The sequence below is a fragment of the Pseudoliparis swirei genome, chromosome 11 (assembly GCF_029220125.1).
Source record: "Pseudoliparis swirei isolate HS2019 ecotype Mariana Trench chromosome 11, NWPU_hadal_v1, whole genome shotgun sequence".
Classification (NCBI taxonomy): domain Eukaryota; kingdom Metazoa; phylum Chordata; class Actinopteri; order Perciformes; family Liparidae; genus Pseudoliparis; species Pseudoliparis swirei.
The window spans coordinates 13,124,024-13,140,236 of record NC_079398.1 but is presented as its reverse complement, the minus strand read 5'-3'; the positions used below and the strand labels follow the sequence as shown (position 1 = coordinate 13,140,236).

General features: G+C 43.1%; 1 protein-coding gene across 1 annotated transcript in view; it reads right to left on the bottom strand.

The window, feature by feature from the left end:
- Positions 1-15,021, bottom strand: part of dlgap2a (discs, large (Drosophila) homolog-associated protein 2a) — a 172,453-nt gene extending 157,432 nt beyond the window's left edge. The window contains exons 1-2 of the mRNA XM_056426739.1: positions 15,004-15,021; positions 6,232-6,286 (exon numbers count right to left, since the gene is read on the bottom strand). Coding sequence (XP_056282714.1) covers positions 6,232-6,286; positions 15,004-15,021 — 73 coding nt within the window. The remainder of the gene's footprint in view (positions 1-6,231; positions 6,287-15,003) is intronic.
- Between the last annotated feature and the right edge of the window lie 1,192 nt (positions 15,022-16,213).

Sequence of the window (16,213 nt, the reverse complement as noted above, 5' to 3'; positions counted from 1 at the left end):
AAAAGAAGAAGGAGAGTAGGGACACAGAAAGACTTAAAGGGAATTAAAAGATTGTCCACATAGCAACAACAAACGGGACCTCCTCCCATTCCTTTCACTTCCTGCCACCGTCATTCACTCATTAATAAGCAGCTTGGAACAGAGTGACTCAGCGTTACAGCAAAGCTTACTCCCAGCGCGCTCATTATGTCAGGGACAACCTGAGCCAGACAGCTCCCAGAGACCAGCTGTCCTTCAATCAATGACAGGAGTCCCTGTGGAGAGATGAAGCACGGCAGGTAGAAGTGTGCGGCACGCTCACGGACACACAGCTGGAGTACAACACCTCGGGTGCTACAAACGAAATGGCCTTTTCTTTGGTGTCCAATACACACAGTGAACACGTTCCTGTGGAAGCCCATATTAATGTTAAAATATCCTTAAGTCCTCCCCTCACCCAAGGAAAGAGTAGACACTTGCTGCTTGATCAGGTCTCACATCTATTTTCTATCTGCTTTGGCTAAAAGGCAACGCCTGGCTTAATGGGTACTTTAATCCGAATGCAATGCCACCATCTATACCACGTTGATCTATTTAAACACGATTATACCGGGGTACTTAAGTCACAAGACAATTTTATCTGGATTTTGGACATTTTGCCTTTTTCAACCGCAAGCTGTCCAGTTTGTCAACATCTGTTTTATCCAATCAGATTAAGTTTTCACTGCTCGTCTCACTTTGCAATTCTCATTGCAGCTAAATTGGTTTGTCAGTCAGTTCCTGGCAATCCCGCAAATTTACCGGAGAAAAAACAATCTTATGACTTATAAAGCAATTGTTACCGAAAGGTTTGATTTGACTTGACTTTTTTTGATCTAAGTGGCCTTAGAATGTGCACAATAACTACATGCACTGTGTTAAGTGTTTGTAGAGGAACGATAATTTACAACACCTGTCCACAGAAAGCTTTTTATTAATTAAAAAAAACTAAAATAAAAAATAAACAAATACATACACAGATACATACACAAAGTACACATGTGTTTACAGGGGTGTTAGGTGTGAGAACAATGTTGTCTTTTAATCATGATTTAATACCTCTTTTAAAAACATTAAAATTGTGTTTAATGCTTTTGCTCCTTGGACAGAGAAACCTGAAATTGTACAGAGATTGTCCAAATGAGGTCTTGTGCAGAGCAATATGACATTTCCCATTTACTGAGGCCTGCGTGTTCACTCTGCTGGTGTCTTGTCACACACACTATCATGGTTCACGAATCTGCCTCCGCTCCTTTGCTCATCTTAATATGCTTCGTATCTTTCTAACACAGCGTCTCCCTTTCTCTCTGGGTGTCTCTTTTTAGTTGAGCGGGTATGAAGTGCGTACAGAGTTGGCATCGAGGCCTCGGAGAGCTATAAAAAGGAGACAGGCCCTCCCTGGTTGTCCTGCCTTGCTACAAATTGATATCAAGGCTGCTGCAGGACACGATATGCATGTGTGTGCCGGCTGACTGTGTTCGTAAAAAGCTGTGGGTCCGTGCACATCGACGTGCGTGTACGCGTTCACGACGAAAGCAGGCTTGACACGGAGGGAAACCGACAGCTCGCCCGTTAATTACTCAAACTAATAGAGCAGCTGCTGATTCCCTCTGGTGTCACTCAGATTCACAGCGGGGCCGGCTGAGGCAGGACATGTGAAGCATTGAGACGGACGCTACGTGACGTTGGACAGAAGCTAAGTGAGGTAAAGGGAAAAGCCATGAGGCTGCTGTCGTTCAAGGACTTCAGCTGTCTCTGGATGACTCAGGAAGCCTTCAGGAAACTCCTTTCAATAAAGAAAAAGGTTCCCTGATATTCCACAATAATGATTAGAACGGTAAAATGTTGTATGCTATGTGAAAATATAGCTACGGTGACCAGGAGATTATTTGGAGAGTGAAAACAAATGGCTTCTCACAACGGGGGGGGGGGGGGGGGGGGTGAGGAAGTGGAGAGGGTTAGGGAAAAAAGATCAAGTTCTCTGGGTCTTGATCAAGATAAGGAGCTGACCTTTGAAGATGTAGGAGAGAGGACTGAAGTTGTCGAATAATTCAGAATCAACACTTTTGTATGTTTGACCGAGCTAAGAGTTGTATAAGTAACGCTGTGACTGTGGCTTCATGACTCTTGTGTCACAGAGTTCCCTGAAAGCTGTGATGGAACTTTCCTCCTTGCAAGGAAAAAAACAGATGGAGGCCATTTTGATTCAGAGACTTCATTCCTTCTTTCCAGATTAACAGAGAAAATCTTCCACAACATGATCTGTGAGATAATGCGATCGGTTATGTGTGCATGTGAGTGAGTATCTTCTTCTTCTTCACCTTTCCTCCTGCTGCTCGATGCAATGACTCCAACTGCTGCTGGAGGCACTTGTATTCTTTGTCCCCACCAGCAGGAAGGTTTTCACCTGCTGCCAGGCAGGAGTTATTCCCTGGTAGTTGATCTTTGACCTTGAGTTTGTCATCTCTGTCATGCATCTCCAGCTGGAAAAGATCAGTTCCCCAGAATCTTTCCAGCAGTTCCAGGAAGGAAGAGTTGCTCCGCCTGCCACTGGAGATCTCCGATCTTCAGCTGCTGCTCAGCCTCCTTCAGAGCAACCACACGCTTACTATTATAATAATAATACTAACAATAATACTTTTCACACGTCTCGGTTTGTCCAGTAGAGACAAAGAGGCCATGGCATGGGACTCCTCCTGCACCACTGGAAGTGGAAGGTGCTCAGTCTCCAGCAGATCTTCTGCCTTTATTAGGCCTGCTGCAATCTTCATGGTCTCTCCTGACCAGCTGGGCTTGACGAGAAGCCGAGGATCTTTCCAGTGTCTTCTAGCCTCCGCCTCTTTTTTTTTTTTTTTTACAGGAGAGCTTCCTTCTTCTTGCTCACCACCACATAGCTCTCCAACTTTAGCCAACTCCAGCGACACGTCTTGGATTTTCACGTGGTCTCCTCCCTTTGGCTTCATTTTGAGAGAGCCTCGCTGTCCTTCACTTCACACCATCCTTCGTGACACTTTGGAAAAAAGTTAATTGGAGGTTCAACCTCCCTGGAATAGAATTACATGTCTTTGAGCATTGACCATCAGCTGGACCTCTTTCTTTTCTCTTGATATGAGGACCTTCCATTGCCCCAGTAAAGTCTCCGAACCAGACTGGCATCTGAACCAAACGTGGGTACCAGAATTCATATGTTCCGAACATTCTAAAATATCAAAAATAATATCCTTGTTCCAAACTTCCAAATCACTGTCAACGAAGTTCTACATAGCGGAGTAATATATCAGCAAAATGAAAAAGTCTGGTAGAGAGCATCAATAATAAATACTGACATGCAAGTGAAGGGGTATGTGCTGCTATCCTACTATATAGGATTTACATCCTATACAGTACACATGGAACAAATACCATGATGTGGTTTTCACAAAAAAACAGGAGCAAACTTCATGCAAAACATGTGGACTTTGCATGCTTCACTATTTGAAAATCATGCATGTCATAAGAATATTTACTAGTTGTGTTAATACTATGTTTGCCTGCACAAAGAGTCCACCACATGGGAATTGGAGGCATTGGGTAATGTTTGTATGTACGTGTATGTGTGTGTGTGTGTGTGTGTGTGTTTGTAATGGTCGTAGGACTCAGGGGAGGAAAAAATCGATGAGGATAGAAGGCCATGAATGCAAAACAGTCGTGTCCAAACACTGCAAAGGATGACAGAAGTGGCTCCTGGAATTCACCAGTCAGCGTATCTCTTTCAAGCATCTTTGCATTCATGGTATGATTGTGGCATAAACAACGTGATGTACTTGCTCTCTGTAACAAAGCTACCCTGCTGCTCATCCAGTGGATGTGAACATGGTTGTTTCTATCATTACAGACAACTCTTCCAAAAAGTTAAATTGTAGGTTTCAGTGAAATTACTAGATACGTTTTTCCAAAATGCTAGAGCAGGAGAGAGGCTCTGGGCAGGGGATGGAGGAGATGATGAAAGGGTGCCAGGCATTCAGCATGGACATGAAAAGTGGCAACACAATGTTGAAAAATTCACAAGTTAATTAACGTCTATAAATAAGCATAATCTGTGGATTTGTGGCATTGAAATGCTCCGCTTACGGACAGCAGAGGGACACATTGATAACAGAGAGTGTAGGAATTTGATAAATCTCATCCCTCCAGTTTTTAGGCACACAATGTGAGAATCAGAAAGCTGAAGGAAGCGTTTCTGAGGAGGAGATGGATTTGTGAAAGCTGGGAAACTGCCCAGGAGAGGGCGCACCTCGCTCGATCACGCACAAAACGAGCAGAGCACATGCACACAGACATGGACGCACACATATCTACACAATGAAGCTTCTTAATCGTATTCACCAGCAGGAGAGAACAATCTTTTCATGGCCATTATTTTCAAAGTCTCTTCTCATCCTACTTGCTCTTCATCATTTTACAGACGTTTTCCCTCTTACTTTAACCTCTTCGACTAAATCGTTCAACTCATGTCTCTGCTGAGGCACCGAGGCCTCAACCCACACCGCCGAGCATCCTCGTCCAATGCCAGTGTGGATTTATGCCGTCTGTTTAGTACACACAAGTACAACAGACCATCCAGTCAGGAGACAGAAGTCATGCTTATTGGCGGCGTCCACTGAAGCGTTGCCATGGCAACATGATGCCAAGGTAGACATTGTATGGACACTGAGCTTGCTCACAACTGCGCCGCTGAGCACGCCTTGCCGAAGTCCACTCAGCGAAGGCTCCGACTCGTACTTGCGTGGCTGAATGATGATCAATGAACTTCGGTGAAAGTAGTTTGAGGTTTGTTGATGCACCGCTGCTGAGTATTCAAGAGAGGCGCCGTGCACTTTGTCCTCTCGACAGCACAATCCATCAGAATGAGGACATGTTGGGGTTGCGGCGACATTTCGTAAAAAACAAACAAATGGAACTTGTAAGCAAGTGCAGTCAAGCTGATTGCAGAGCAGTCGCATGCATACAACTTCGCCAAGATGCATGTGTGTATCGACACGCACAAACACAATGAACTAAGACTCCAGCTAGCGCTCTTTCCCAGACCTGCGTCTGCTACAATACCTCTGGAAAAGTTTCAGAGCTTCACACATCCATATTCATGAGGCCATTATGAGGTTATTTTGTCCACTCTGTCAGAACATCTTGTTACTAGACCAGTCGAGAGGGCCCCCCCCCCCCGGGGTCCTCCATATTCATAGCGGCGCTTCCCAGCCACCTCGACTAAACACACAGCAGCTCGTCCTGCTGAGGAAGTCTCAATGCAAAAACAATGGCTAACATTTGTAAATCCCTACACGCACTTCTCTATAATTGATTGAACTTGTGTGGCACAAAAAGGGGATTGTTCCATAACGGCGAGCCCCACCCTCCAAGTAGAATGGACTGAAGTCAAATTTGGCCCAGGTCTGGTTTACAGAATATTTATGCACACAATATTTGCAAAACTGCTGAATTACCAGTTTGTTGAGTTTCTTATCGGCTTAGGTGCAGATCATCTCGCCGACATGCCCCATCAAATATTAATTTCACGCTGTAAGATGCCTCGCAGTTACCGGGAATAACTCGGAGTTCCAAGCACCTAAAACTCTCCACAAGTTTCCAAGTCTCTCTTCATCGCCAAGGTCGCTAGTGAGGTGTTGTTGGGGGGGATGGACGGCGTGGGAGCCCATGCAGTCTGGTTGCAGGCGAGAGGTGAGGGAGGTTGAGTAAACTCAAAGAAAGCAGTAGTAGAAGTCATTGTTGTGAGGACTAGGTGGTACCTGAGTATATCTCCTTTCTCTTCCATTTCATCAGCAACCTCTTCACACCTGCAACGATGTGAAGAAGCCTGCCATCATCACAAGTTCGCAACAGCTGCACACCAGAATTTCCTATTGGTTAGGCCAGTAGCGGCAGTATAACCCCTGTGTGTCAAAAGGGATCCGTTGGTATTCAAACAGTAAGACGGGGGTGTCTCACTGCATAAAGCTATGTGAAAATCACCAGTCAGGTTTATGCAGCAGACGGAGTATCGAGCCCACAGATGTACAGAGCGCTCGCAAAAAAACAGACATGAGTGACCCACCAACTGAGCATCAATCCCCCGGCATCACCACCCGCTCACTACTTCCACTGAAGGGGCTCTATCTTGCTGCACTGTGTGTGTGACTGGTTTGTTAACTGGAGAGGGCACATCTGTGTGGCTCTTACCTGTGTTCCTGTCTGGTAAGATACAGCAATGCTTCTTCAGTATGCCTGGCAACACCTTCCAAGAAACAACAAAGGAGGAGAGAGAGAGAGAGAGAGGGGAATATGTTAATGTTATCAAAGCCGATAAACAAGGTGGAGCTCAGAGGAAAAGCACTGAGCCATGTGGCGAGCCACAAATAAGAGGAGCAAGAGACGACACATTTCTCACACCATTTGCATCAAAAGGAGCTGCTTCCATATTTATCAAAGACCTTTCTTCTGCATCGCGATGCGAGCGGCGTAGCACTAAATGATGGTCCCGGTGTGCTGAAGGTTCATTTTCAACATTTTCTGATTCAAAGTACAAACAGTGAAAGGTGGTTTAAATGTTGTGTGAAGGAAAATACAATACGCTCACAATCCATTGGGATGGAACAGCACAGAGATAACAAAACAAATACATTATATAAATATATATATATAATTGTATTATGTATATATATATCATTGTATTATGTATATATATATATATTATATATATATATATGTTATATATATATTGATATATTATAATATATATATATTTATATTTATATATAATTATTATCATACTGTCTTTTTTTCTCTGCCGACCTGGAAATTAAAACGAAGTATCCCGTATTAAATGTATTTGTGAGATGACAGTTCTGTTAGGGTTTGCTGGGACTCTGAATGCCGTTATTGGTGCTCACTAAGCACACATATGCAGAATGCCCGCTGGAAAGAGGCACTCGAACAGAGAAGGAGATGCAGAGGAGGCTCAGCAGGTGCCATGGAAGCCTCTTTGTCCACATCTCTGACTGACAGGCTCATTATGGTCCAGAATGACTTTCGTTATTTCGACAGCCCACCTCTGCTTTTGCCCTGCTCCCTTTTTCCTCGTGAAAGTGTGCACATTCCTCTACATTGGCACTCGGTGGTTATCTCAGGCTGCTGCTTCTCTCCAGGGCTGAACACGACCGATCAGATAAGTGTCCCCTGTAATTAAGGAGAAGGGGCATTCATATAAAAGGTACCTCTTGAAAAGTGAGAAACGACCAGGAGAGTTAATAAGAAATGAACTCTAATGGCTGTTATTCAAAGATATATTAACCCACTGCATCATTCATACAGGAGAAGGGTCTCTTCATTTTCTACTCTATCAGCAGTATATGAAGAGGAGAAGTAATCCTTCATCAATAAATAAACACCTTGCTCCTATACGACTTTGAGGAACTCGGCCTAAACAGCTCGTTTCAGCTTGACTTGCACCACCTGCTGAAGGAGGTGTGCTTTCATGAGACTCCATCATGTGCATAATCAACGCCAATACAAATGCCATACCAGGCTGTGTGCTTTGAGAGTGGGAATGTTCCATTCACAAACATGTTACCACAGTGTCATCGATGGTATTTGAAGACCTGAACCAATGACCTGTATCAAATCGACAGTATAGTTCACTGTGACGCACTGTGATGCACACAGAGAGAAAGAGACACAGAGAGACAGAGACACACAGAGAGACAGAGAGACAGAGAGACACAGAGAGACAGAGACATAGAGACACAGAGAGACAGAGACACAGAGAGAGACAGAGACACACAGAGAGACACAGAGAGACACAGAGACAGAGACACACAGAGAGACACAGAGAGACACACAGAGACAGAGACACACAGAGAGACACAGAGAGACAGAGACACACAGAGAGAGAGACACACAGAGAGACAGAGACACACAGAGACAGAGACAGACAGAGAGACAGCGGTTTGACATCTTTCCAAATCAAAGAGGTTCATGAGTAGTACAGATTGTAAAGCACTCCGAGACAAATTTGTAATTTGTGAAATTGGGCTATACAAATAAACTGAATTGAATTGAATTGAATAGTATGGTCGGTCAATCACAAAGATTTTAAACTGGGCAAGTAGCGAACGGGGTTCCCTAAAATAACAACAATGACAAAAGCTATAAAAGAAAAATAATAAAATCTCACACTCACAATAACTCACTCATTAACAACTGGCTCCATCCCAGAGGGTCTTTGGGCAGCTCGGGGGAGAAAGGACAACCCGCAGCGGGCCAACTTTGTCCTGAAGGCGATGACACCCACGAGAAAAAGATATGAACTGCATGTGAGGACACATAAGGGAGGAAAAAGAGGGGGCCTCTCCAGTCGCCTCCTTTCTAGACACCAAAGCCCTTAAAATGTATTTATTCATGTACATATGTATTTATAATAAGAAATATTAATATAATAGTTCCTATCATGTAATTTATTTCATTTGTATTATTTCCATCTTTTTTTAATCATTATTGACATTTACATTTTGTATTATTATCTATGTAGATATATAACTAACGAATCAACAATATTGTAACTACCATATATTCATTCATGTATATATTCATCAAGTTATGTATTTTGCTCTCTCCTCACACAAAGGTGCACATTACTGCTCAGAGTAAATGCAGTATGAATACAAGACATGTACACAACAACCTCTGATACATGCACACACACACCTACAACACCCCGACTAACAGAACCATATACATCACAACATCTGGTTCATACATCTTATGTTATTGTCTGTATATTTCTTGTGACACCTTTTTTTGGTATAAAATTAAATAAATGCATTGTTGCGTAATTAAATGTAATTAATCGTAATTGTGTAGATAGCTTTGATGACTTCACAGGAGAGACGAACACATTGCAAATGTTATTCTAGAGACTTGAAAACAATGTGCTGACCTAAAGCACATCCTTGTGTAGGTGTGGCCTCACCTGCTTCACGTGGAAGTATTCCTATTCCCGGGAACAAAATTCTATTTAGTAATCAAGAGTAAAAGCAGCCTGGTGTGGTAGAATATAAAATACCTCTGCAGAGGTGAGAGATACAATGATTGATTGGTAATGACTCAAACAGCTGCGTGATGTAGTTATAATTGAGGCTGGCAGAGACGTGAGCTGGAGACGTGTGGAAAACAAACTGTTTCAGAGCTGTCACTTAACTCTCATTTACACTTCATAGGGATTGGAGTCTGGAGGCAAAGCGTTTAATTTCACATCAGAAAATGCATCGGGTATTCGTTTGTTTGTCTTTTACAGCTCATCTTGGGATGAGCGAGGATTTATGAGACCGCATTTTAAGAAGGCACACCAGGACAGTCCAATGGAAAAGAAAATATCTGGGTCAGCTGGAAATGCAAAGACTGACATTTTGTACAGATTTGTTTTCTCACATTGTTCAGAGATTTGAAGAGCTGGTTTAATATAAAACACTGTTTTTAACTAGCCAGATTATATTTGATAATCAGCCATATTTGAAATAAATAACCTTTATTATATCAAAAAGCCGAATACCTTTTCATCAACCCATTAAATACGGAATCTAATTTAACATTTTAAAATGTTGTTGAATGGAAATGCAACAAAAGATATATAGATCCGCACAAAGCAGAGCCCTCGGGGCTCGAGGCCAAATGTTGTGAATGTGTCTTCAAACTGTTGAGTCAGCGAGTTAATAAAAGGCTCCATTTGGCAAAGCTGTAGCAGTTTACACCTCTTCAAAATGACCGGTGGCCATCCTCTTTTAGCTTGAGGCTGTGAGAAAACGGATTTCAAAAGATTAAGCAGCCCTAAAGTAGATGTTTCCGCTAACTCTCAATATCATAAAATGTCTCCTGGCATATGATGATATGAAATGTACAATAGTACAGTAAGGTTGACTGTTATGGTCGTCAAGCTGTAAAATCAAGCTAATGCGGATTTATTTACAATTTATATCTGCTTCTCAAGCATGTTTGTTGAGGAATGTTATGAGACCAACCATCTCCAAGATATAGTATGGGTATATGAATAATATTTCAGTATATACAGTTTTTAAAATGACTCATAAAATCAAAATGAGACAGCTGAGCCCTGAGACTACAATAGCGAGGAGCACATGGAAATTCACGACTGCATCGATTTAGGTTATTCCCGAGTTATTTCTCCTATATAAACTAAAAGAAAAACAAGACTTCTGCATGTTACGTTTTTTTTGGCCCATTTTTTGAATTATCGATTCAAATATAGTGTCTGAAGAAGCCATACGACGTTCTGGGAGAACTCGAGAGAGACAAACACAAAGACAGCCGAGGCACAAGCGGAAGAGGAGAGAAAACAACCAGACGCACGCTCGTTAGCTGAGATGAACAATCAAACGGACCGACTCAGGTGACTCACACACATCAGCGAGGAAACGTTCCCTCTGACACGAGCTCTCTGAACAAGTCTTGATTATCTTTCCCCTGAACGTCCCTTTGTCTGCGGGAGCGTTTATATCTTCTGTTTGATGGAGCCTGTTTGAACAGAAATAGGCTCGCCGATTTTAACTCGAGCACAAACTATTGCTCATAGAAAGCAAAGTTAAAAAAATGTCTTTCTTGCTGTCAAACTTCTTTTTTTGTTTTCCCCCCATTAGTCACCGGGTAGAGAACCTTGTCCACCTAGTCGTACGAGACGTTGGTGTAAAAGGCCTCAAAACAAGTCACGCTTCAATGCCCCAGGTTTATTTAATGGTTCTAAGCAAGATCTGAGGCTCACACACACACACACACACACACACACACACAGGCTCCCTAGCTATCTTCCAACTCCATTACTGCTGGGTGGAGACAATTATCACAAGTGCCAGTGTATAATAGGACATCATGGCGCCTGCTGCTGAGAGCCGGAGTGCAACTCTTGGTGAGGTAATGGCGATCAGAGAAGTGGTGTCACTCCAATGCAGATAAAAGATCTTTCGTTGTGCCTCCCTTCAGGCAAGTGAACAAATGTAGTGGTGTGCCAATGTAGCATTGGATAAGGTTTGCACACTGTAACTATTCACCAGCGATAGAGGTACAGCACAGTATTAAAGGCACCTTTCGATGTAATCCAATAGCACCACATGCTTGGGCTTCAAAAAGTCCCAAAAAATATAGAACATTTCTGTTCGGTTTCACAAGGTTTTGTGTGCAAATGTGTCTCTCTAAAATGCATTCCATACTCTCCAACTCGGAAACAAAATGATATAAAGTGTGAACTCTATGCCAATCTCAGTCTGAGAGATAGGCCTCCCACTTTCTTACATGTAGTTTTCAGTTGACCGTTACTTTACTTTGCTTAGTTACAACATGCAGCATCGAGAGACATGGATGCTGCTCGTGCAAAGAGGCAAGTGGGGCATCTGGAAAGTGCAGGGAGCTTTGACCTTCATTCAACCTTGCAAACGGGAGTGTCGAAGCTCCTTACTAAAATCCAGAGGAGGAGCATTGACAGATCATCTGCATGAGTGGCGTATAACTATGTGCATAAGTGCGTACGCCCAAAGTTGGATAGCTGAAACAGATGGCCCGTGGTTAGCTGTCCAGAGGTGAAGCCCATTTAGTAACAGCAACATACACACATGGCCAATAATTTCAGACTTTTACCAAAAAAGCATTTAGCATTTAGTATTTAGTCGCTGAACAACAAGGTTCTACTAGAAGGAACATTCACACTTTGTGGTAAACAGCTTCACCACATTGGGGCTTTTACGCACAAATGAATTATCTGGAGATGGAGCAAATCTCTTAGACGTGTCTCAAACAAAAGAAATTGGCCTTGATGTCCTTCGCCAGAGCGGGCTATTTTTATTGAGCGAATACATTCAAGTCCACTGCTCTGTTTAAAGGATCTAGTAACGACCCGATTGTAAAAGAGCTGGGCCGGTAATGGTAGTAAGACTTATATACTCTACAAGGCAGACCGCTGTGCGGGGACTCTCACTTTCATTCGTCTTGAATGCCCCGTTGTGACAGCGCTAACACACAGTGGGGCCCTGAGGGACACGTTGGTCCACTATTTTGGGCCAAGATATGATTTACCTTTGTCTCCAGTCCAACAGTTTCAAAGGCATACACACCTGACAGGACGCGAGAATGTGCAGTGACATTTACTTGCCTGAAACATCTGTGCACAGGTATCAACATCTGCATCGGCACACACACACACACACACACACACACACAGACTCACGTACGCTTCAGTATTTGTATACAGGACACACACTTGGCTCCCATGCACAATGAGATTCATAAAGCTCGACCCCATCCATCCCCTTCATTCCCTCTGCATCTCTCTCCTGAAGCCAAGCTATTACATGTGTGTGTGTGTGTGTGTCTCTATTAAAGTGAGAGAGAAAAAGGACAAGAAGAACAGAACATGGAGGGAGAGAGTAGAAACACATGAGTGGATGAATTATTAGAAGGGTGCCTGTCGTAGAGTGTTTGAACATTTACTTTTCGTTGGGCTTGTCTACATTCATGACTCTGAATTCATTCCTCTTCACCTAGATGACATCACCGGGCGCCTAAATATGGCGCTTGGAGTTTTCCCTGCATCTTCAACCAGATTATGAGAGCCTCACCGTGTCACTGCCAAGTGGGCGAAGTCCATACACGCTTCCCATTGACGCCTCGGCGAGAGTTTGTGGAGACATGCTTGCAGGCAAGCAATTTGCAGCTTTGGAAAATCTCCTGAAACGAGCTACTTTCAATCACAAACAGCTTCTGAGGGGAAATGGTGTTTCCAATTAGTCTTTGTGTCCTTTATTCTTTAGTAGTTTTTAATAAGGCTCCCTCCTTCTTAAGTGAAGAAAATTGCATCGTAAGATGAGATACGATTCCTCCATCTCGTATGAGTCATCCGGCTTTCATTGAAAGACCGGTTTAGTTATGTAGGGATGCACCGATCCGACTCTTTCAGTCCTGATACCAATACTTGGATTCACCGAGTACCGGTCCAATGAACATGTTTAATGAATAAGTTGTATGCCGCCTCACCGTGTGAAAGTGGCTGGATCATTCTTATACGGGTCAGGCTTGACTCAAACACTGCTTTCTAAACTTTGTCAAACTAACTTTATAAAACGTTTTTCTTAAAATAATAGTATCCAATACCAGATCGATTTTTACTGATATCCGATCCAGCTTTTTTTGTTTGTGCCGGCCCAAAATCCAACACCAGTATCGATGCATATCTTAAAGCAGAGGGAGTGATGTGTAGGTGGTGAAAGGTGCCCTCTCCCGAAAGCTGGTAAATGACAAGGCATTTATTTTGTCGTCACATAAGGACTTACAGAGGTGACATGTATTTATCACCTTCCATCTGCCAGCTGTCCACACACACACACACACACACACACTCCTTCGTGTACACAAGCTATGCATATTGTACGGGTACACCCAAACAATGTAAAGAAAGAGAATACCCTCCTTATTGCTTCAAGGTAATTAGGTTTGCTGCCACTGCACTATAGCACTTATATACTACAGCTACCTCCATAATGAAGGAACGTGGGACATTTATCTAGGACCAGAAATAAAACACATTTTGCTATGGCAGAAAATGCAGCTTCCTTGTTTGAGTGCCCCCTTTAGGTTCAGTGAGTGAATGGGTCCATCCCTTCCACGTCAAAGTTCCACCCCAAGCAGCTGCGTGTCACTGAGAGAAGGTTGGCTGACCACTACTGTCCAACAATAATATTTTATGTGTTATTGAACAGTGTCGGAGTTCGACACCTCGGAGCATCGTTGCAAAACTTCCACGAGGGCAAACATCAGTAACTCCATTGAGCTTATTTTTTGCAATAAATATGGTCTCCTATTTTTAGCACCTCTGTGATTATGATGTCTGACTACGGGAGGGCTGGCAGCCAGCACTTTGTCACTCTCAGTGTGTGCCGGGTACTGTGCGTTGCTGCGGATTCGGGCTGCAGTGCAGAAGCTGGCATTCTACACAACTTCCAGTCTTTTTTTCTGTCGCTCAATCATGGAAATCCGTTGGAACGCAGGCGTCAATGCTTGCAACCGCACTGAATCTTAAACAACACGATGTGTCACTGTAGAGCTGACAGTGATGACAGGCTTTTAACAGAAACCAGCAGCTGACTTGTTCTAATTGCAACATCCACAAAACAGAAGAGGCTTGATTCCTACACCAGCATTAAGTGCCAAGTCATTACTTGATGTATCACTTTACAACGCCGTGTTCACTGCGAGGCATTATGTAACATACTTACACAGGTCTGTGTAGTTCCTTGATTCTTACAAAACATACAACTCGTCCAATGTGCTCACTCCTTCAGCTTTCTGGAGCTTCAGGGTCGGCAGTGCTGGGTTTGGACTCAACTACATCAATTAAAGACTAGAGTCGGCATTGGCAAACCGAACGACGTGACGGTGCACACAAAGGAGGAGTCTGTGGGAGCATTAAACCTGACATAACATCCTTTTGAGAAGTTAGCCTTGTCCTGAGAGGGCTTTTTTCTGCCTGACTCATTTAAGCCTCCTCCTCCTCATGGACACATAATTACAGGAATGACATCCATGAGGCAAATCAGAGGAGATTAAAATCCACGTGCATCCAAGTGATGCAGAAATCATATAATATTTCAATTATTGCGATGACTGGCCACATTTACACACATTTGCATTGTTGTGGTCAATATAGTTTAAATACTCATGAAAGGTTCTTACATTTTGAAAAAAGCCACTCGACCAAAAGTCTGATGACCACATACAATTAAGAAAGCCCTGCATCCGAACCGCTTTAACACACGCCTTTTCTTTTTTACTGCACACATCTTCTCGTTTACTCTAAGATAATACAATACAATGTTTGAATCCTGCACTTGTCATATAATAGTTAAACACCTGCTTGAAGATTAATAGAGCGAGAGGGAGGGAGGTGGGGGGATTTACCTTCTTCAGAGCTGACATCCTAGTTGGATCCTCCTCCTGCAAAGCCCGTTCACATGCTGAGGTCCCAAGCCAAGTTTGGAGGGTGCGCAAATCCTAACTCAGCGCGGTGCTGATGCTGAGCCACGAGGCGCCTGCTTAGTATTCTCATCTCGCCTCCTCTCCGTCCTACAGCTGGATCGGCGTGCGCACGCCCCACACCGCTGTCGTTACAGGATCCAAACACATGGGGAGCTCGAAGTCTGATGCGTCGCACTCGCCGCACTCATGAAAGTAAGTTGGCGACAGAAACTTGTCTTCAAATATTTAACTTGGAATGACTATTGCGCATGCAAACGTGACTTATCGTCTATTTCGAGGCAATTTCCCTCAGCAAGTTGCTTATTATACTATTATACTTTTTTTCCCCATCAATTACACAGCAGCTCCAAATAAGATACGATGAGATACGATAGATATTCCTTAATTAGTCCCACAGTGGGGACATTTAAGGATCACAGCAGCGGGTGCAAATTAGAGCATTAATACAAATAAAAGATAAAAGATAAAAAATAAAAACACAATAACAATACTAAATACTAAATACTAATACTGAAATACTAAATATACAGACGAAACTAAATAAATACACAAGGCAGTGAATTTCCAGCAGGTTCAAGTGTCCAGGAAAATAAAGTGCTGATAATAACGATATATATTCCGATTTGATGAACGCATCAAATGCATTAAAAGTATGAATTGTAAACTGTGTAGGGTACGTCTTTTCTGACAACCGCGGTCACGTGGGATTGACGTTAGTTTGAATGTGAATCGTCGCGTGAGGTCATCGTCCAGGGTGCAGGCAGCCCAGTGTTGCCAGGTCCGCGGTTTTCCCGCGGAATTGGGCTACTTTTCAAGTGTTGCCGCGGGTTGAATTTCTTGTCCGCTGGTTCGGGTAGACCTATTTTGCATGCAAATTACATGAATATCTTTAAATAAAAATCCATATTTTAAATGAAATAATTTATTTATACCCAAATCCTACAAAACTGACTCCAGATCAGCACGTACACACATGGACATGGACTTTAAAAGCAGTGTATATGGTTTGGCACGGGCATATTTTGAGTTCTGATATTGGGCTGGTTTTTTGGCTGGTTTTATTGGCCATTGGGCTGGTTTGGGGCTGGTTTTGATTGGCCATTGGGCTGGTTTTGTCACACAGACCTGGCAA